At 37.8% G+C, this 22,655-nt stretch overlaps 2 protein-coding genes across 6 annotated transcripts; one reads left to right on the top strand and one right to left on the bottom strand.

Annotated features, from left to right (window-relative positions):
* Positions 1–422: 422 nt before the first annotated feature.
* Positions 423–6,367, bottom strand: LOC137936895 (AUGMIN subunit 4-like). 5 transcript variants are annotated; one of them, XM_068781847.1, is made up of 15 exons: positions 6,199–6,367; positions 5,930–6,055; positions 5,357–5,497; positions 5,236–5,283; positions 4,995–5,108; positions 4,359–4,700; positions 4,038–4,137; positions 3,889–3,934; positions 2,731–2,824; positions 2,566–2,637; positions 2,389–2,447; positions 2,087–2,155; positions 1,953–2,004; positions 844–921; positions 423–757 (listed from the first exon to the last, which is right to left on the bottom strand). In XM_068781847.1, exons 3-15 carry the CDS (start codon positions 5,483–5,485, stop codon positions 680–682), a joined length of 1,281 nt encoding a protein of 426 aa, XP_068637948.1. In that variant the 5' UTR covers positions 5,486–5,497; positions 5,930–6,055; positions 6,199–6,367; the 3' UTR covers positions 423–679. The 5 variants fall into 5 exon arrangements, with proteins under 5 accessions (XP_068637948.1, XP_068637947.1, XP_068637949.1 ...); XM_068781846.1 differs by lacking the exon at positions 5,930–6,055; XM_068781848.1 differs by lacking the exon at positions 5,930–6,055 and having other exon boundaries at positions 5,357–5,487.
* Positions 6,368–10,345: 3,978 nt separating this feature from the next.
* LOC137935985 (protein CELLULOSE SYNTHASE INTERACTIVE 1-like) lies at positions 10,346–22,384 on the top strand. The gene is made up of 8 exons (XM_068780450.1): positions 10,346–10,675; positions 11,250–11,409; positions 12,836–12,909; positions 14,401–17,461; positions 17,853–20,397; positions 20,751–21,205; positions 21,731–21,847; positions 21,922–22,384. Exons 2-8 carry the CDS (start codon positions 11,344–11,346, stop codon positions 22,060–22,062), a joined length of 6,459 nt encoding a protein of 2,152 aa, XP_068636551.1. The 5' UTR covers positions 10,346–10,675; positions 11,250–11,343; the 3' UTR covers positions 22,063–22,384.
* Positions 22,385–22,655: the final 271 nt, after the last annotated feature.

Here is a 22,655-nt window from a genome sequence, read left to right as displayed (position 1 = left end):
TAGAGAGACATAATATAATATACAAATATTTATACATAATTAATAATTAATTATGTATTAAATATAACCAATTATACGCGACAACTAATAGTAAATATATAATAATCAATATCATCCACGATATATTAATATTAAAATTTAAAATATTTATAAATATTTATTTGTATTATTTAATATTAAACAATTTAAATTTTATGTCAATTAGTTTTTAAATATTTTATATTATATTATATTTATTAATTTATTTAGTATTTTTTTTTAAAGAGAAACCCCACCCATGAAGAAGGGGTCGTGCCTCCATGCCTACCCTTTGTCAGTGTCGTAGAGAGAAGGGAGGGTTCATCAACGCCCTTTCCCTTCTTCCTGCAGGAGCTTCATCTACGCCCTATGAGGAAGCAGAGCAAGTACCCCTTTGTCAAAATAGAGAGGAACAAGGAGGCCGGCCATTGGCCCCCCTCCCCTTTCTTCCTCGAGTGGAGGTGTTGTTGCCTTTCGAAGAGAAAAACAAGGGGTATCCCCTTTCTTCCTTTTCTGGTAAAAAAATCTTTTTGGAGTGATACAACACGAACCAGCTGAAGGAAGCACAGTACCAACAAGTGTCAATTAATCCATGCATTCTTATAAACATGCGTTAGGATTCAGTACCAGTGAAATTTCTGGTAGATGCATAGGACCGGATTCATGCAGCTGAGTGCTCCAACGAGCGCTTCAAATCCATTTCAACTTGGTGAATTGTCCATTGCATGCTCTCCAGTTCCTGTAGAGTAGATTCAGTTGATTGGCCTTAAATTAACAGTTCGTGTTAGTAGCATTGGAAGAGAAGGGGCTGCACATAAAATGCACCTTTACAATATCCTGATACTGCCTCGCAATTGTATCAAAGTGTGGATCAACTCCTTGGTATTCACGAAGACGTGTTGCCTATTCCTAGAAGAGAAAAGCATATAACGATGGAGAAATTTGCTATTAAACCTAAGACTCATGGCTGATTGCTGTTAAGACAAATTTATTTGTCTTTGTAAATGGAGAAGAAGTATAAAATACTCAAAAAATATTGTCAGTCTCTTCTACTTATGAATCGCATGCCAAAAAACGTAAGTAAGACATAATTTTAAAAAATCATGCATACAGATAACTAGAAGGGGTGTTCTAAGCATTATTATAAATAAAAATGTCAATAATTACCAAAGAATGACAAAAATAACTCAAAAAGTTCAACATTCATTGTTTCTTCTTATTGCTTCATTGATTGAAAAGCAAAAATTTCAAGCAACAAATGCTGCTGCAAGAATGCAACTCTAAACGATTTACCACCACTTATGAAAGATACATATATATCATATGTCAATTAACATCCCAAGAAATAGCGAGGAAAGTGAAGTATTACACTTGGAAAGATTTTTTGACTCATAATAACACTTATTTCTCCATTAAATAACATGCAAAAAAGCCAGTTCTCCAGGGTGAGATTAAAAATTCCTTCTGTGCAAAAAATCATAAATGATGGTACTAAAAAGTGCAAAGGTGTAGAAGAATCCTTTAATGGATATACATGTGAGGACAGACATGCATGATAGAGGAAAAGCATCTTACACTTGGTTAAACAACGATTATTAAGTGTTTGTGAATTTCTTCAAGGATATAAAATCATCATCACAGTCAAATAATTGATGATTCAGCAAAAGTTTTAAGAACTCAGTTGAAGGATATTCCATCAATATACCATAAAAACACAAAAAAAATGCCTAAAGCTTCTACAACTGACAATTGACTCAGCCACCAATGTAATATGATTGGGCCTTTGGCTCAATTGCCACATGCAGAGACGGGATGGGGTCGATCTTATTGAAGTATTAAGTTCAAGTCCATTAAAGGTGTGGGGATCAACATAAAATAACATCAATATCAACTTTCACACTATTGAATGGAGATACAAGTTTAGTTGGCTCTACCGCTTTACTGTAAGCAACGGACGCTTCTTCAGTAGCCTCCAGAAGATACTTCCTGGAAACAGCATCAAAGTTGGTATTCATCAAATCAAGTCAATTCTCAAAACTGATAGTATATTAAACTCTGGAAATTATACCAGATTTTATGGAGAGCAGGTATCGAATCTTGGGTGTAAGTGTCACGGAGGAGAAGGTGTTCCATTACCCTGAAATCAAAATTCAGATATATAACAAACCATTAGAGATAGCTACAAAGCAAAGGTTTTTCTTTTCTTCTTCTCATTGTCATCCATACAAAACAAATAGATGAAGAACCTCATTTAGCTGACCTCTAACTTATTGAGACAAAGGTCTGATAATGACGATGATGATAATAACTTGGTGCCATGATACTTTGTTCCAAAAGCCACTTATGTAAATACCCGTAAGCAAAACAAACCTCAATTTCGCATTCATTGTCTCACATCTTTTGCACAGCCAGGTTTTCCTCAATTCATCCTATTAATTGACAAGAAATGATTAAAGCTTTAAAAAAAATATAGAATAAAATTTCTCTTCTTTATATCAATCTTCACAAATTTACACCTCAAACTGGATAGACAAAGGGCAAGCATACATATTGATGCTGGTGTTGTAGCTTCAAATCCCTAACAAGCTTAATGAGCACACCTAGTATTTGCTCCAGGACCTGACAAGAGAAAAATAGTAAATGTTACCGCTACATAATAAAAAATGCTAACAATTTTCAGTAGAGAGAGAGAAAGAGAGAGAGTTCAATCACATTATAGTATTCTCCAAACTTTCTATCTGCTGAATACAGATCCTCCCGCCATGCTGCCTCTTCCCGTTCTATCTCCTCGATAATTAATTTCACTCTAGATAACAAGGCATATTGTTAGCAGCAACTTCTACATTTTACTGAAAGAGAGTGGTGAATAGAGTGTCTTTCTTTTTTGGCCAAAAAAGAAGAACAGAGCAAACAGAGAATAAGTATTATTTTTTTAGAATGTTGAGAATTTCATTGAGAGAGAAGAAATATAAGAAATAAATTAACGAAAAGGCCAACCACACAATAAAGACATTAAGGACAAATCACAAGGAAAAAACAAAAAAAGCAAAAGAAAAACATTGTACTGAAATACGACTGCTGAAATATTACTGAAGATCAGCCAGTTACTGAAACATGGCATGGAGGGGTGTTTCCTTTACTCACATGGTTGCAGTATGACAGCTATAGATAATAACCAAAAACGATTTGATTAACAAGCTTAACTGCTGAAGTGTCCAAAGTAGATATAGTTAGTTTTTTTCAATGGTGATGACACATGCTACACCCAATAACTCCCCCCCCATGTGGCCATCGAGCCAAAGTGTAATCTACTGATCTAATTAGACAATTCATCCACAAACGAACCAAAACAGGGCCTTTTTTTCTTTAGTCTGTCACATACTGGAGACACTGTCAAAACAATAACGGGCATTCCCCAGTGAAAGAAACAAAATGTTAACATAAAGAAGGGCTCTAATGACACACATGGTAGTTTCAGTTTAGAAGCTGTTCTTTCCAAGATGGATTGGATGTGGTAGTTTTTGGCCTTAGGAGCTGCCTAGTCTAATTAATGGCAAGACTTACACAGTAGTAAGAGCTTAACTATAGAGGCCTTTTTGCCCCCTTTTTTTATAGGAGTGAGAGAGGGGATTCTATTCAGAGAACTTCCAAGGGAGCAAAGAACTATATATGCATGTAAAGGGATACAGTCCTAAAGGTTTTTTTACACACAATAAGTTGTTGAGCTTCTCTTCAAACTTGGTGGTGCTAACATCATTTCAATCCCTCAGTTTACATGCAGCGCTCAATCTAGACCTAAACTAAAATAAGTTGATCTTCTATTTGAGATTTCCTGATGAAGGAGGATATCCTGAAACCAATAAATCAAACCTTTCTGGAAGTCGAGCACTTATGGATTGAGTAATGGAATAGCTTTCTGCATCACGAAAAAAAAAAAAAAAAAAAAGAAACTGGCATCAACCATACCATTCATGTTATACAGTGACCTTTAGCTAAACCAACTTGCTCCTTAGACCTACCAATTTCGTCCATAACAAATGCATCAGCCAATTTGTCACATTTAGCAATTAGGCGAGCTTCAATCTCACATGCAACTGATATTTGATACTCTGCCATGTCCTACAAGAAAATAACATGGTCTTAGAAGTGCCTTTTACGCAGCGCTTTTGAACCAGTAACTAATAATTTCCATTTTAAGCAGCACTGACCACCATATGACATAGCCAACAACTAAAGAATCAAAATGTAACCAGGCTTGGCTAGTGCAAAGCACGAACAATGAAGAATATAATTATATCACTAAATAAACTTTTTAAGAAGATATGGGTTTAGAAACATACCACAGACAATGCCTTCTGAAACTGAGTTTGCCATAAATAACTGGGTGTGATCCCAAGAAATCTGTTTGGCACACCACCAATGCCTGGATCGGCAACATCGGAAGTGTATACATTGTTTGTTACACCTCCACTGCTATTTATCAGGCCATTACTAGAACTCATGGAATTAGTGCTTGAAGTGAAGGTTGCACTTGTGCTTGTGCTATCGAAAGAGCTTCTAGATAAAATGCTCATTTTCTCAATATCCTCCTCATGAATTTCGCCATCTTTAGAAAGGAAAGGCAGCCTCAACTTTTGAGCAGCCTCAGCAATCACTAATCGTTGTTCAAGAGATTCATAAACCTGGGATCATCAAAATGACCAATACACTTCTTACAACATGTCGATTGCTATGTAGATACTGCTGCATAAACTTGAAACATGAATAAGATGCAATTTAACAAAGAACAGGCAAGATAGCCACTAGTAATGGAAGTCTAAATATGCGAGACCATAAGAAACAAATAAAAAATATTAATAAAAACAGTAGCTAAGGTCGGGTGGCACAATCGAATTACCATAAACATCACTAAAAGATGAAAAAGAAATGCCTTCAATGTAAATTGTACGGCATTTGGAAATCTGATAACAGCAAACCTGTGGAGATACTTTCATGCCAAACTGTGGGTAAAGGCCCTGCAAGTCTGCAACTCCAACTGACATTGCTTGCTGGTACTCTTCTACCATTGCAATTGCTTCACCATAAATGGCCTGAAATTAAGATGATCATTTAAGAGAAGAAAACCCAAAAAAAAAAAAGACGAAGAAGAAAAATCTTTGTCAAATAGTCATATTCTAAATCCATATATTGAAGCTCAGTGGCAAAAATTGATTGTACCATGGCTTCCAAATAGCGCAATCTCTCTCTTGACATCTCCTCTCTGGCCTGTGAGAAAAATCAGAATAACCTTAGTGATCACAAAATCAGGAGAGAAATAGCAAGAAAGATATTCACGTACTGCTTGGAGGTCATAGTATGCAGATTTGTAGACCATGGATCCATCTGGAGCAAGGCAATGACGTTCAAGTTGTTCAATCAGCTGTACGACGTCAGGAGAAAGATTTGGAGGTTGATTTCCCTTCACCATATCTATTTTCAACTGACAAGTAAGATGAGCCTTTCAGATTTCAGAAAATAATGTGACTCAATTAATGCAGTCTAGCATCTTTGCAATTGTTCGCAATAGAGAAGCATGGCCTCTCCAATGAACTGGAGTTAAGATTGTGGGTTCTTCTAATAAAAATTTGCACCAAGGACAAAACCTTTGTATCTCTCTTGTTCAAAATGATTTCTAGTTCATCGTCATTGAAGACTTTGGCCGTGGATCCTTATCTACACGTGATACAGCACGTTTAGCAGATAAAAAAATAATAATTGCAAGGAAATGCCACAAAAATTGCAGTTACAAATATGGCATTATACTTGTTCGACTGGTAACCATTTATCCGTTTATGCAGCAGTTCCAAAAGAGAACGAACATCTACACGAAAAGAGGCAATATATCAACTAATTGTAATTACTCGAGTACTACCTCATAGAGCCCGATCAGCTTATCTGAAGAATAATGATGGTAATCACATTAGCGAATTCAATATCAGGAAAGCTACATTTCCTCAAAGCCAAAGAAATCGCCGGCCATTTCTCGAAACCGCATTGCCTTAGTTGACATACAAGGGATTTCAATAAATGGAAAAAAGATTAACAGCATCTGCTGTGTCTTTAATTCTTGGCCAGGCTAAGAAAATTGAAGACAATGGCCAGATACCAGAGATATTAGAGACGGATCAAAAGCAGCAGTACCTGTAGAAGAGGAAATGAGGTAGGGCAGTCTAATAGCACTGTTGATGGAGTTCTAACTTTCTCGGCTGCACGTCAGGGGAGGAGGTCCGAGCCCGAAGACTTATTTTCAACCCAGTTTACCGGCGAATTCAATTAGCAAAGTGACCACCCCTTCGTATGGCGGATGGAAGCGAGGGGAAGGACGGTGTTCTAACATCTAAGCAAGCCAAGTCATGAAGCAGTGAAATAAAAAGTAAATTACTTTTTCCTGCGCTTGATGTAAAGTTAAGTAGAATGAAAAATATAATGGAAATACGAGAATGAGTTAATTTTGATAATATATTAAACAATAATATACCTAAATTAAGAATAAACCGAAAGAAACATAGTTATTTTTATATTTAGTAATTTAATATAATATTTAAATGTATTAACATAGTAAATAATTAAGTTGGGTATTTTATTAATAAATTAAGATAGATTATAGTTTAGTCCAAATTAATATAATAATTACGAGTTAAATTAAATTATTAATTTAATTAATTATAAAATATAGAATACTTAAACAAAAACGTTTACTTCTATAATATCTAGATCCTTGATTAAATTCTTAGTTTAATAATATCCTAATTATCACTCTTAAATTAATAATTTAATATAATATTGAGTATGGTATTTTATTAAAAAATTAAGATAGATTGTAGTTTAATCTAAATTAATATAATAATTATGAGTTAAAATTAAATTATTAGTTTAGTTATTTATAAAATACAGAACACTCGTACTTTTATAATATCTAGATACTTGTAGTTTAACAATATCTTAATTATCATTCTTAAATTAGTAATTTAATATAGTATTAATAATAATATAATAAATATGGTATTTTATTAATAACATAAGATGTATTTTAGTGTAGTTAATAATATAATTACAAAGTAAAATAAAATTATTAGTTTAATTAATTATAACAAATAAAAAAAAACTTTGTTAAAGGGAAGAGCGTTCGGACAACGAGAGGGGGAAGAAAGAGAGGAGGTAGCATGGCCAAACAGTAGAGAGCGAGAGACAAAAAAGATGAGGGTTGGGAAGGAGAAAAGGCCGAGAGAGGAGGATGGAGAGGGAAGGTCGAACGAGAGTGGGACGCAAAGAATGCCGAGAGACGAGTGAAAATGAATGAACTAGTTCATTTACTTTTACTTTCCTTCGGGTACCCACACTAATTGGGTAAGTGAGAGTGTAATCACTTTCAGTTTCACTTTCACTTATCCTCCGGGTGAACTAACAAGGCATAGATAGAACCGATTTGAGCCTCATCCATCCAAATTCTAGCTTAAACTAGAATGTTATGATTTTATTTTATTTTTCCTGAAATTAAATTTTCGACTAAGTCATTGTCAATAGACTGACTTATACAACCTAAAAGACTAGTCGTTTAAGTGCGGAAAACCAACCTAATTAAGAGAGGTGGACCAGAACCACCTCTGACACCCACCCCGCCCCTTACCGCTCCTCGCGGAATTTGAAGGCGGGAGGTGCCGGACCTAGCTCTGATACCATGTCAAGAGGCTGACCAATACAACCTAAAAGACAAATCGTTTAAGTGCGGAAAAACAACCTAATCAAGAGAGGTGAACCAGAACCACCTCTAACAGTCATAACTTTTTCAGGTTTGAGTTCTGAAGAGTATAACCAAAACACTGACAGAATCAATCAATTGAACTAGGGCCAATTGGACCCTATTCCATCGTGGTGTCAACATTTTGTGAAAACGTGGTTGACTAGGTCAAAATCGCTTGTTCAATATGCAAATCAGTTACCTAGGCACAATCAACCAAATTGCAAAATTAGGTAATATAATTCTCCTATGGTTTATTAGTGCCCTTTTTAAGAAATATTGAAAAGTAGTATCGGTGGTTTTTTATTTTATTATAATTTTTTAGAGAGATTTATAGTTAGAAGAGGTTGAAAAACACTCTTTCTACATAATTATCAAATAGAAAATAAAGGAGCCCACCCTCAAGATTTAAGGATGGCAAGGGGGTTAGGTTTGCACTAAAACCGTTATATAAGTTCTATATTTAAAAATTAATATAATATATTAATATATTTTATATGTAAATGATATTATATCATATGTCATAGCGAGTAAAACAAAAAATAAAAATAATCAAAATATAAAATATAATCAAGTTGGTCTACCTTAAAATCTAATATAACATGTACTCACATCACATCCAAGTTATAAATGAAATTTTCGAAACATAACCATGTTGGTAACATGACCGTCTACCTTAAAATCTAATATGATACGACAAATAAGGGTTGGTGTTACTCATAATTACATAACACTTGTTAGCATCCATCGGATGAGTCACATTGTGTCCATTAATTGTTACATAACACATATAATATTCTAAATATCTAAGGTATATTGCATTTAAGAATTTTTAAGAATAAAAGGCACGCGGGTGCATGAAAGGTATGCGTCCACCCTTCTATCTCTATCTTTTGACTTAAAAATAATAATTGGAGAAAAGAAGAAAACAATTTCCCCCTAGAGGCACGAAAGTGAAGTTTGAGCATATGATTTTGACGTGCGGAAGAAACAATCCAAAGCCCATGATTAATAAAACTGCCCCTTCGCTGTTATTTAGCATTTATAACCAATGGAACCTGTCATAAATTGACCACTCGAGCGGTAGGGTCTAGCCCGTTTTTATTATTGGCTCGAGCAGGACGGCACCAGTTCACTGGGAGGGTTTGTTCATTTAAGGCAGGGTTTATCAAGTGGGATAAGTATTAGCTTTCTCAAATTCATGACTCGTGGAGATATTTGTCATAGTTTTTTTCCGTCTTGTTTGTATCGGTTAATTAACCTGTGTATTTTGGGATGAGACCAAGGATTAGAATTCGTTGCTTTTGCATAACCTACACGGTTGATCCAATATAAAAAACTATTTAGTGTAAAATATATGAAACGGTTATCTAAGCCATGCGATCATGATCAACGACTATTTCAGTTGCCTGATCAAATGGCTATCTCAACCGTTCAATCAACGTCTATCTCATTCGTCAGATTATGATCGAACGACTGAGATAATTGTTTCACACCAAATGGTTTTTCTTATTGGAGGCAAGCTTTGGCTCAAGTTCGTTAGGGTGTGGAGAGAGATAGAGTTTAATGAGGAGAGTAAATATCAATTAATTAAGATGGTAAATACTTACTACTTAATTAATTATCACAAAATGCAACAATGTCACCATTTTAACATTTAAGCGGTCAAGTGAACGAGTTTGATTAAGAGCCGAGTTAAGAGTGTCAGGTGCTACTTAATCATTAAAAATAATACCTGATTAATTAATAATTAATGGATGTCGTCTGCATGCCAGCGAATGAAGCTCATGTCTTCGGTCATTCGCTTCATTTGTTTGGATGCTCGGCTTCGCTTGCGGCGGCTCCATATCAGTTTAACACTCGGCTCGATCAATCCCTGACCCAAACTGCCCCTCCATCTCTCATTGCCTCATATGTACTATGGGGTTGTTTTTTTATTTTTCAACTTCGTAAATAAAAAATATTTACTAGCATAAACCGTTGTAGTAAATAAAAATAAAATTATAAATTTCAAGAATTGAATTATCGTAGTCTTTTTTAAAAATATTAAAATAAAACAAAGGTTTCTTACTCATCCTCATAAATCAATTATAACATCTAGAAATTAGGATTGAGTCATTTGAATTTAATCAAAACACTGAGTTTGGAGGAGTTTTGAGTCAGATTAGAGTGCTTGTCTAACCTAACTTTGGACTTTAACTCTTTTGAATATGAGTAACTTAGATGAGTCGGGTTGACTCGGCCAATGGAATAACATAGTTAACCACTTAAAAAAATAAAATCGTATATAAATATTATGATAAAAAAATTAAAAAATTAAAACATGTCAGTTTTTTAATAGAAATTTAGCAATTATTTATTTATTTATATAAGCCGACAGGCATGGATCCCATAGACGGCACTGATGTCCAGCGGCTGCGGCGCGTCAAGCTGACTCTGAGCCCACACGGATCGGCACATTTAACTATCACCCGAGAAAAAGAAAAACAAGAAAAATGCTTTAAATTGTCGGCGGTATTTCTGCGTCAGCAGAGTGAAATGAAAGAGCGCCAGCAGAGTATCTAGCAACGTCGGAATTGTTAAAAAGAAAAGAAGAACAAAAGAAAGAAATAAATCCTCGCATTTTCTTCGCGGCAGGGAGAGATTTGAGCGAGAAATATCAGAAACCCCGAAAATCCATCAGAGTGCCTTCTCTGTCCGTAATTTCTCCCATACTCTCCCCCTGAAATTCTGCTCGGGAGCTCTCAAATGCTGTGAGACACGTCAAATCGACGGGCTTTCTGGTATCTTCGCAGTTCGCGGCGTGTGTCGATTTGTCGCCGTGCCGCTCGTGAGATTCTCACAAGTGTCGGTCATTCTTCGTCCGGAGCGAATGATCTGGTAATCCATGACGATCTGGTGTTAAATGCGGGTGAAAACTATAAAAAAGAGTGTCGGTCTTTTGTTTGTCTGCTCGAAAATGTTGTGGTCTCTGTGGTACATTTTGATTAGGAATTGGATGGTGGAGTGTATTTTTTTTCATTGAGAGCTTGAATTTGCTCTCGTTTTGTGGCGGAGTGGAGAGATCTAGTGGATGTAAGTGAATTTGGTGTGACGGAGGGTTGAATTTGCCTGATATGGTCAGATTTGTCTCGGTTATGAAGTTTTGGTTTTGTTCAGTGTGTGAAACTGTGGAGTAGGGAGAGTTTTCTACTGACGTCGAGGTGGATCTAGGACTTGCAGATTTAGTGTTTCGCTAGTCCGGATAATCTGTACTTAAACTGAAGGTTTTTTGATTTTGAAACTGAATCTATCTTTGGTACTCTGTTTCTATCTTTATTTGGTTTCTTTTGCTTGTTCTGAGCTCTTGTGATGACTGTCAGAGTTTTCAAATGGATAGCTTTAGTATCTCGAAGTTTTTCATTTAATTCGTTATACAGTGGCATGAGAGGATTGTTTTGTGTGGATTTTGTAGGGAAGAGGGTTCTTTATCTGTTATCATTTGTGTCCAAGCATATCTATAACAAGCAATCAAGTAGGAAGTCTTCGTAGTTTAAAAAGCAGCAAAGATGGCGACAACATTAGCTTGGAGGTACCCAAATAGCAATGGCAACAGCCATGGACCTACTGATCTGGTACATTTCCATACTTCCGTTTACCTTATCTTGGTTCTTGTTTTTTGGCGGTTATAGTTGTTATAAATTGTGTAATATCTGGGTTAAGCGAAGATCTGGTGCTTCCTCTTTGATTTGCTCTATTTTGGTGCTGTGAAATGTAGTGGAGTTTTATCTGGACTTGAAGGACATTTAGTTTAATTTCACTTATTCTGGTTAATCTATACATGTTGCATAAACAACCAAGAATATCATCTGATAGCAGCACAGGGAACACGGAAAATGCTAGGAAAATGTTTGACTTGTCGGGGTATACAAAAGATAGAGAAACATTTTACTCATTAGTATATTTTAGGGAAGCTTTAGTGGTGGGGACCAAATCAGATGTAAAAAATGAACATGGGTACACTCTGTTCATTGTAAATAGGGTTTACAAGGTTTGTTCTGTATGGAGATGGGTACCCCAAAAACTGAGTTTACCCTAGTTGATACCGTTTGATTCTGATGGTGCCATACTAAGTGGCTTGGATCATTAGGTGCTGAGCCGAAGATGAGCATGACACTACTCATTTCCATGGTCATATGGTTACAATTTACAGATAGCTCAACTGATTGGTGCCTTTAGGTATATGGTGCCTTTAAGTTGTCAAGCATGTGGAATTGATTAACTCATAGACAGGCATATTTATTGTATGGGAACTCTATTGTAATGTGTGGTTGTGTTCCCTGGGGCAATCATATTTTAGTATGACCAGATCTTAGGACCTGGAGTTTGCACCAAACTACTGATGCTGTCATTTTAATGTTAGACAGGAATCAGGATTTATTATTATTATTTTTTTATGCACTCATTTGCACGGTTGTTAGCACATTTGGTTGCTGTTGCTTCTAACAGTTTAAAATCTAGTATCGAATTCAGTCGAATTCAGTTACAAAGGCAGAAGATTTAAGCTATATGCAAGAGTATTTCTGCCTTTTTTGTTTCTGTCTCCCATGTCCGTTTACCTTGGAAAAATGTTAAGTTTGAAACTCTTTTGTGAGGAACACTTTTGACAACCTTGTAAACAAATAATTCACATGTCGTAGTCCTTCTGAGTTGAGTTGAAAAAGCTCTAATAAAGAACACGACTTTCATTTTTTTTAATACAATTTTTACTAGCGAAGGATCCGTAGTACAGAACCGTGGTTAAAATATACATAACATTGTTGCTTTATTAGGTTAGCAATCGTCTTGTCTAGCATGGCTGTTGAACATTGTTATGTTGGTAAAGAATAGTATATAATTTGCGTAACTACCTCCTTATATTCCATCTTATTGTATATTATCCATTTCTATGGTGGTTATAGATCTTGATGTCCATGCTTTTATATTTGCTATATGATTTATAGCCACTTTTGGTATGCCCATTTCTGATTCTTATGTGATTTTCATTCTCTTAAATCACAGGAGAGAAGTGTGGAGGCAAGACAGCAGGATTTGGAGCCTTCAACCCCCCATTCAGTTGCCAAAATGGGAGTGAGGTTGGTGCAAGATATTAACATGCTAATATGTCTTATATAACTTCTTTATTCTACTTGTGTGAAAACTGCGTAAATTATGAGGCTCTTTGGTGGGGCATGTTAAAATTTGGGAAGTTCCTCATATTAGGATGTTCAGGCTTATTTTTTTTGTCAAATAATACAATTACTTCTTTATGTAGAGAAGTAGGATATACTTGACATAAGATCATTCAGAAAAAAAGTCGAACAAACAGTGATATGAGTTTTCTTTTCTTGCTTTTGGCATGTACAATAATTCTATGCCTAAGATGTAGATCCAATACTCTAAATAAATTCAATCACCATTTCTTGTTTCCTTTCCCATGTGAAAGTTTTTTTTTTTTTTAATGTTTTATTCATGCATTTATAGAAATGAAAAAAAGGACTCACTTGTCTTCAGCTGGCATGTCTTCAAAATCTCTAATTCCAGCTGTTGACAAAGAAGCAATGTCTAGTGGCTTATATTTTGCCCAGGATGCATTGACAAAGATTCAACATCTCTTCATGCAAAAACTGGAAAGACAGACTCGATCGGGCTTGAGGCATGGAATTAATAGAATTTTCTTTTTTAGGGTGTAATTTTGTCATTAATCAATCAAACTTGCAGTGTGCAATCAATAGATTTTTGGAGTGAATTATTGTCATTAAGGTAAGTGTAATTATTGTCAATAGTTTTTATTTATATATCATTATGTTTTGTATTATATTGCATTTTGTTGCAAATTCTTGAATATGGAATTTCAAATTTTTTTCTTCTAAAAAATAACTGGTATGCTCTTGTTTTTGCAGTGAATACAATTTGAATCTCTGGTATAGGGGAGGCTCATTCTGTTGTTCCTTGAGCTGTTATTTCATATGTTTTCAAAAGATTGACCATGTCATAATTACTGCTTTCCTGAGAAATAAGGCTCTCACTTGATGTTCTCTTAGAGTGCATTCGGTTTATTTGACTCTTTTAATAGAGTTCATTTAGTTTAACTTTAAACATTTTAAATGACAAAATCTTCAATTGCCTGAAAAAGTATGGCTCTCTTAGAATGTGTAATATTCAAAGCATCCTTTTGAGCTTGCATTATAAGCAACCTTGCATTTGGTGTTTGTGGGAATAATACAAAGGAGTTCCAAATGACCTCTTAAAACACTTTCTGAAATTATCTTCTCTTAATCTGGTCTCTTCCATGTCATTTGGACTAGATATGTCAATTGATATGATGAGAATATTTTTTGGTGACGCAATTTGTTAAGGAAAATGTATTCCTCTTTGGGCCCTCAGTTTGGGATTGAGGTTTAAGATTAATTTTGTCAAGTATGCAAACATTGTTTCTCTTAGAATGTTTCCATATAATCTTTTTAACTGGGGGGAAATTTTGTGGTTTGCACGGAATCTTTTTATGTATTTTTTCTTGGTTCATCTAGTATATTTAAGAACCTTTCAACAGTTTCATTATGTGAGTCGTTTTGCTTTACCTGCAGAGACTGGACCAGCAGTATGGAGGATCCTGATGGCACCCTAGCAAGTGTTGCCCAATGCATTGAGCATCTGCGCCGGAGTTCTTCAACTGCCCAGGACAAAGAGAACTCTTTGAAGCAGTTGCTTGTTCTTATTGAAACTCGTGATGGTGCTTTCAGTGCTGTTGGATCTCACTCTCAGGCTGTTCCAATCCTTGTTTCTCTTCTACGATCAGGTTCTCTGAGAGTGAAGTTGCAGGCTGCCACCGTATTGGGGTCTCTTTGTCAGGAGGAAGAACTCAGGGTGAAAGTACTGTTAGGGGGTTGCATTCCTCCATTGCTTGGCCTCCTGAAATCCAGCTCATCTGAAGGACAAATTGCTGCAGCAAAAGCTATCCATGCTGTATCTCAAGGTGGGGCTAGGGATCATGTTGGATCCAAAATCTTCTCCACTGAAGGAGTTGTTCCTGCTCTGTGGGAACAACTGAAACATGGGCATAAAGGGGAAAGTTTGGTTGATAGCCTTCTTACAGGAGCTTTGAGAAATCTTTCTAGCTGCACTGAAGGATTTTGGTCTTCAACAATAGAAGCAGGAGGAGTCGACATACTTGTAAACTTGCTCACAGTTGGACAATCAAACACGAAAGAGAACGTTTGTTTCCTTCTTGCATGCATGATGATGGAAGATGCATCAGTCTGCCCTAAGGTCTTATCTTCTGGGGCTACTAAACAACTCCTGAAGCTATTGGGACCCAGTAATGATACCCCTGTTAGGGCTGAGGCTGCTGGAGCTTTCAAATCTCTTTCTGCACAGTGTAAAGAAGCACGGAAAGAAATCGCTAGTTCTGGTGGAATTCCTGTACTTATAAATTCTACAATTGCTCCATCTAAAGAGTTCATGCAAGGAGAGCATGCACAAGCACTCCAGGAGAACTCAATGTGTGCTTTAGCAAATATATCAGGTGGTTTGTCTTACGTCATCTCAAGTCTTGGGGAAAGTCTTGAATCTTGTACTTCTCCTGCACAGGTTGCTGACACCTTGGGGGCTCTAGCTTCAGCGCTTATGATATATGATGCCAAAGCGGAGTCAATTAGAGAATCTAACCCTTTAGTTGTTGAGCAGATATTGCTGAAACAGTTTAAGCCTCAATTGCCATTTCTAATCCAGGAACGCACCATTGAGGCCTTTGCTAGTTTGTATGGAAATTCAATTCTTTCAAGAAGACTTGAAAATGCTGATGCTAAACATTTACTTGTTGGTTTGATCACAATGGCTGCTGAGGACATTCAGGAGGAACTCGTTGGATCCTTGCTTAAGCTCTGTAGAAATGAGAGTAGTCTATGGCGGGCTCTCCAAGGTCGTGAGGGAGTCCAACTTCTGATATCACTTCTTGGTCTTTCATCAGAGCAGCAGCAGGAGTGTGCTGTTGCTCTACTTTGCCTTTTATCTATTGAAAATGATGAAAGCATATGGGCTATTACTGCTGCTGGGGGGATTCCTCCACTGGTTCAGATTCTCGAAACTGGGTCTCCAAAAGCCAAGGAGGACTCTGCAACTATTCTTGGGAATCTCTGTAACCATAGTGAAGATATCCGAGCATGTGTCGAGAGCGCTGATGCTGTCCCTGCTTTACTGTGGCTTCTGAAAAATGGAAGTGAGAATGGGAAGGAGATTGCAGCAAAGACATTAAACCACCTTATCCATAAATCTGATACAGGGACGATTAGCCAGCTCACTGCCCTTCTAGTGAGTGATCTACCTGAGTCAAAAGTTTATGTCTTGGATGCTTTAAAAAATCTGCTTTCTGTGGCCTGTATGAGCGATATTCTTCATGAAGGAAGTGCTGCAAATGATGCGATTGAGACAATTATAAAAATTTTGAGTTCCACAAGAGAGGAGACTCAAGCTAAGTCAGCTTCAGTTCTTGCAGGACTGTTCGACTGTCGAAAGGATTTGCGAGAAAGTAGCATTGCCGTTAAGGCACTTTCTTCATCCATGAAGCTGCTGAGTGTGGAATCTGAAAATATTTTGCTGGAGTCATCACGCTGTCTAGCTGCTATTTTCCTTTCAATCAGAGAAAACTGTGATGTGGCTTCAGTTGCTCAAGATGCATTTGCTCCATTAGTTGTTCTTGCTAATTCCCCTGTTCTAGAAGTTTCTGAGCAGGCAACCAGGGCTTTGGCAAATCTCCTTCTGGATAATGAAGCCTCCGAAGAAGCTCTCCCTGAAGAGATTTTTTTGCCTGTTACTAGAGTTCTGCGTGAAGGCACAGTAGATGGTAGGACCCATGCTGCAGCTGCAGTTGCTCGTCTGCTTCACTGCCGTGTGATTGATCATGCTATATGTGACATTGTAAATCGAGCTGGAACTGTTCTTGCTCTTGTGTCCCTCTTGGAATCTGTAAGTGTAGATGCTGATGCAACAACTGAAGCACTTGATGCATTAACTCTCTTGTCTAGGTCAAAAGGAAGTGCTGGACTTGTCAAGCCTGCATGGGCCATCATGTCGGAATATCCACACACAATACTACCACTTGTCTCATGTATGGCGGCTGGAACACCAGTCCTACAGGAAAAAGCCATTGAAATTTTGTCAAGACTTTGCCATGGTCAGGCTACTATTCTGGGGGGTACCATTGCTGGTACATCTGGTTGTGCATCAGCTGTAGCAAGAAGAGTTATTAGCACGAAGCATATGAAAGTCAAAGTTGGTGGTACTGCACTTCTTATATGTGCTGCAAAAGAGCACCACCAGAAAGTTCTAGAGGATCTGAATGAATCTAGTCTATGTTCCCATCTCATCCAGTCTTTGGTTGATATGCTCTCTTTCAAGCATCTGAAGCTGTCTCTTGTCAATGGTGGAAGTGATTGTATGGAGATCAGCATTTACAGGCACAGTAAAGAGCAAAGTAGTAATGGTGAAAGTAAAAGCAATACAGAAGTTATTCTGGGTGATACTGTAGCTGTCTGGCTACTCTCAGTACTTGCCTCTCATGATGATAGAAGTAAAGCTGCCATTATGGAAGCTGGAGCTATTGAAGTTTTAACAGATAAGTTATCCCAAGACATAACACAAGCTGCCCAGGTACAATAGCTGATCTTAGTGTTCAATTTTCTCTTCATTTTAGGTAGGTAACAATAATTTTTTTTTCTTTTCCTTCCACTTTTTCTCTGGGAGGGTATGGTATCTTTTCCCCTTTTCTATTGAAACTTCATCATCATGTAGTAAAAAGAAGTTTCTGTCTTTGGTACTTAATCCTGTATGAAAAAGAGGTGAAATTTGACAACAACTGATATATGAAGACTTTTTGTTGTTCTTTCATTTATCTTGTATATATCTTGTCCACTTCTAGTAATGGTTTTCAAGCACTTGAGGAGATTATTACGGTGTGCTGTTCTCCTTCGCATTCCAGTTCTTTATTTTTTATGTCATCCCAGTGACTCTTTCCAATTCTATGTTGTTCTATATTCTGCAGAGTGATTCTAATGAAGACAGTAATACATGGGTCTGTGCGTTACTTCTTGCAATTCTATTTCTAGACAGAGAGATCATTCGGGCCCCTGCAACCATGCGATCAATCCCTGTGCTTGCAAATTTGTTGAAATCGGAGGAAACACCTAATAGGTATTTTGCTGCTCAAGCACTGGCCAGTCTGGTTTGCAATGGCAGTCGAGGGACCCTCTTGGCAGTTGCCAACTCTGGGGCAGCTGGTGGTCTCATACCATTACTTGGCTGTGCTGAGTCTGATATATTCAATCTTCTTGAACTTTCGGAGGAGTTTTATCTTGTCAGGAATCCAGAGCAAGTGGCACTGGAGAGATTGTTCAGAGTTGAGGACATTAGAGTGGGAGCCACCTCTCGGAAAGCAATACCTGCACTAGTTGATCTGCTTAAACCAATACCTGATCGTCCTGGTGCTCCTTTCTTAGCACTTGGGCTTCTAACCCAGCTGGCAAAAGATAGTTCCTCAAACAAGCTTTTCATGGTGGAAGCTGGGGCCCTTGAGGCTTTAACCAAGTACTTGTCACTTGGTCCACGGGATGCAACTGAAGAAGCAGCCACTGATTTGCTGGGTATTCTCTTCAGTAGTGCTGAAACCCGGCGCCATGAAGCTGCTTATGGTGCTGTCAATCAGCTTGTGGCAGTTCTACGCCTTGGTGGTAGGGCTTCAAGGTATAGTGCTGCTAAAGCATTAGAAAGCTTGTTTTCTTCTGATCATATAAGGAATGGAGAAACTGCTAGACAAGCTGTTCAGCCATTAGTTGAGATACTTAATACTGGCATGGAGAAGGAGCAACATGCTGCTATTGCTGCCCTGGTTAGATTATTATGTGACAGTCCTTCAAGAGCCCTTGCTGTGGCAGATGTAGAAATGAATGCTGTGGATGTTCTTTGTCGAATTCTCTCGTCAAACTGTTCAATGGAACTCAAGGGAGATGCTGCTGAATTGTGTTGTGTTCTCTTTGGAAATACAAGAATTAGGTCTACCATGGCTGCTGCACGCTGTGTGGAGCCACTGGTATCTCTTCTTGTGACTGAGTACAGTCCAGCCCAGCACTCAGTGGTTCGTGCCTTGGACAAATTACTGGATGATGAGCAGTTGGCAGAATTGGTTGCTGCACATGGGGCTGTGATTCCGTTTGTGGGTCTCTTGTTTGGAAGAAATTATTCCCTTCATGAATCTGTCTCTAGGACTCTGGTGAAATTAGGAAAAGACCGTCCTGCTTGCAAGATGGAAATGGTCAAAGCTGGAGTTATTGAGAGTGTTCTTGATATACTACACGAAGCTCCAGATATCCTTTCTGCGAGCTTTACGGAATTGCTTCGGATTCTTACCAATAACACTACTATTGCGAAGGGTCCAGCTGCAGTTAAAGTGGTCTCTCCACTTTTTGACTTGCTGACTCGACCTGATTTTGGGTTTGATGGTCAACACAGTGCTTTGCAGGTCCTTGTTAATGTTTTGGAGCACCCTCAATGTCGGGCTGACCATTGCTTAACCCCTCAACAGGCTCTTGAGCCACTTATCCCTTTGCTTGATTCACCTGCACCAGCCGTACAACAGTTAGCTGCTGAGCTTCTTTCACATCTGTTACTGGAAGAACATCTACAGAAGGATGGCATTACACAGCTAGCAATTGGTCCTCTGGTCCGAGTTCTTGGATCTGGGAATCCTATCCTGCAGCAGAGAGGCATAAAAGCTCTTGTAGGAATTGCTATAACTTGGCCCAATGCAATTGCAAAGGAAGGCGGGGTGAATGAACTATCCAAAGTCATACTGCAATCTGATCCTCCACTTCCTCATGCTCTTTGGGAATCTGCTGCATCTGTGTTAGCCAGTATTCTTCAGTTCAGTTCTGAGTTTTATTTGGAGGTGCCAGTTGCAGTTTTGGTAAGGTTACTGCGGTCGGGCACTGAAAGTACAGTTATTGGTGCATTAAATGCTCTTCTCGTGTTAGAAAGTGATGATGTAACAAGTGCTGAAGCAATGGTTGAAAGTGGAGCTGTAGAGGCACTTCTGGAACTTCTTAGGTGTCATCAGTGTGAAGAAACTGCAGCCAGACTGTTAGAAGTTTTATTCAATAATGTGAAAATCAGAGAAACAAAAGATGCAAAAGCTGCCATTTCTCCACTCTCTCAGTACCTTCTTGATCCACAGTCCCAAGCTCAGCAAGCGAGGTTGCTTGCAGCTCTTGCTCTTGGTGACCTTTTCCAGAATGAGGGACTTGCCCGAACTACAGATGCTGTTGCAGCTTGTCGAGCTTTGGTTAATCTGCTAGAGGATCAGCCAACAGAGGAAATGAAAGTGGTAGCTATTTGTGCTCTCCAAAACCTTGTGATGTATAGTCGATCTAATAAAAGAGCAGTGGCAGAAGCTGGTGGAGTTCAGGTTGTACTTGATCTGATTGGGGCTTGTGATCCAGATACATCAATTCAGGCAGCCATGTTTGTTAAGCTTCTCTTCTCTAACCACACCATTCAGGAATATGCTTCAAGTGAAACAGTGAGAGCTATTACTGGTATGATCTTTTAGTCTTACTCGTTTCTTTATCAGTTGACTAGTTATCAGGGGCCTTTTTGTGTAAATTTTACTGTAGTATCAAATCTGATGTTGATCTTTGAAGAATGAAACCCAACAAAAAATTGGTTTTTTATAAATGTGTGCTGGAGTGTTTACCTGAAGAAAGTATTTCTTTTGAATTAATTGCCATTTGATCTATCTAGCTGATACCAAATAGTAGTTTAATACATTGTTCTAATATGTGGTGCCGGCAGATAACCTTACTTTCATGGGCATCATCTATTTTTGCCATCACTGTTGTTTTTGCTTCTTTTTCCCATGTTTAATCCATTTCTTTTTCTTGTTCTGTAGCTGCTATAGAGAAGGACTTGTGGGCCACTGGTAGTGTGAATGAAGAGTACTTGAAATCTCTGAATGCATTATTTAGCAACTTCCCACGTCTAAGAGCTACAGAGCCCGCTACTCTCAGCATTCCTCATTTGGTCACATCACTTAAGACTGGCACAGAGGCAACTCAAGAAGCTGCTCTGGATTCACTTTTTCTTCTTAGGCAAGCGTGGTCGGCTTGCCCAGCTGAAGTTTCTAAAGTTCAATCTGTTGCGACAGCAGAGGCAATATCTTTGCTGCAGTACTTGATTCAGTCCGGTCCACCACGGTTCCAGGAAAAGGCAGAACTCCTCCTGCAGTGTTTGCCAGGAACTCTGATGGTAATTATTAAACGTGCCAACAACTTGAAGCAATCTGTTGGAAATCCCAGTGTGTATTGCAAGCTCACCCTGGGCAACACTCCACCAAGGCAAACAAAGGTTCGACTAGGTTGCTTTCTTTTATTCTTCTTTGTTTCTGATCGTTGTTTAAATTTGTGTTTCATTCTTTGAAAAGAATTTTTTTGACAGTTTCTTTCTGTTATTCTATTGCCCTTCTTTCTGTGATTGTTCAGCTTTTGAATCTTGTGCTTCTAAAACTGTGTGAATTGCAAAATGTGTCGGCGTTATGGGTTTTTTAACTTTTTATTTTTATGTGGTTGGAGCGCTTCTTTTGTTGTTCTGAGTTTTCTCTTTCCACCTTGGGGCATCAAATTTTCAAATAAAATTTGAATAAAACTGATTTATTTGACATGGTGTGCAGAATGGGCCCTAGAGGGTCTCTTATACTGGATGTATTATTTGGTTAAGCACTCGATCTATTTCTGATACTTTTAATTTTTCTAACCTCAGTTTCATAAAAATTAGCTACTTGGATCTTAGCTTACTGTTTTCTCATCTGAAAGTGAGATCACACATCCTTATTACTTATCCTCACTCGTTGCTAATCTGCTGCCTATTTTTCAGATTGTTTCAACTGGTCCTACTGCTGAGTGGGATGAAGGCTTTGCATGGGCGTTTGACAGTCCTCCCAAGGGGCAGAAACTTCACATTTCTTGCAAGAATAAGAGCAAATTCGGAAAGGTAATAAATTTTAATACATCTTAATACCATATTGTTTTCAGAGGCTAATCCATATCTTCCATATTGGATGACAGAGCTCATTTGGAAAAGTAACAATTCAGATTGACCGAGTGGTAATGTTGGGAGCAGTTGCTGGAGAGTATACACTTCTGCCAGAAAGTAAGAGTGGACCCTCACGCAATCTGGAAATTGAATTCCAGTGGTCAAACAAATAACCCGAAGTTGAGGTACTTTTTCCCTAAATTGAAATTGTAATCAGGAGTAACTGAAAATAATCATTCTTTCTCTCTATGTATATAGCTTGTGGAGGAGTTTGGTTTTGTTAGATTTTTCTGTTTTTCCTATGTTAGTTTCTGCACTCCAGCAAGGAGAAAGGGATCTTTTAGGGTTTCCTTGTGTTGAGTTGACTTATTCTTTATTTTTTCCTTCTTCCATTTCCGCAGTAGTAAAGCTGAGGGGAAGAAATTGTAGTTAATGTTACTGTTGTTCATAAACTCAGAAAGTAGTTGAACGAGTTGCTTTGGTTTCCTCGGTTTACTTCCGAGTTCAATCATCATTTTGACAACATTAAAAGGCATGTTTTGGTCTGCAAAGTTTATGCCTAGGGCGGACATCAAGATTTAGCATCAGTTGCTGCCCCTAGGCAGACATGATCTCAAATGCAGCGAATACAAGGATGAAAGTATTTATATTTGTATTTTTCTCAATGCATGCGGCAGTGTCGAATTGGCTACTGTCAGTAGACAGCGGAAAACAGACAAATTGGCTAACAAGCTGCTAATCCCCATATTCGAAATCGAAAGTCCCA

Source organism: Aristolochia californica, unplaced genomic scaffold (genome assembly GCF_029961685.1).
Source record: "Aristolochia californica isolate CCGP_79_NKW_82.1479 unplaced genomic scaffold, dmAriCali1.0.hap1 SCAF_7, whole genome shotgun sequence".
Taxonomy (NCBI): domain Eukaryota; kingdom Viridiplantae; phylum Streptophyta; class Magnoliopsida; order Piperales; family Aristolochiaceae; genus Aristolochia; species Aristolochia californica.
Note: the sequence above shows the minus strand (reverse complement) of the source record. Positions and strands in the feature narration are given on the sequence as shown.

Coding starts and splice junctions, on each gene's coding strand:
- LOC137935985 (XM_068780450.1), top strand. CDS start 11,344: ATGGCGACAACATTAGCTTGGAGGTACCCAAATAGCAATGGCAACAGC. Junction 11,410..12,835: donor GCCATGGACCTACTGATCTG/GTACATTTCCAT, acceptor CTTAAATCACAG/GAGAGAAGTGTGGAGGCAAG. Junction 20,398..20,750: donor AACAGTGAGAGCTATTACTG/GTATGATCTTTT, acceptor CTTGTTCTGTAG/CTGCTATAGAGAAGGACTTG.
- LOC137936895 (XM_068781847.1), bottom strand. CDS start 5,485: ATGGTGAAGGGAAATCAACCTCCAAATCTTTCTCCTGACGTCGTACAG. Junction 4,701..4,994: donor GCATGAAAGTATCTCCACAG/GTTTGCTGTTAT, acceptor TGATGATCCCAG/GTTTATGAATCTCTTGAACA. Junction 758..843: donor AGTATCAGGATATTGTAAAG/GTGCATTTTATG, acceptor TCTACTCTACAG/GAACTGGAGAGCATGCAATG.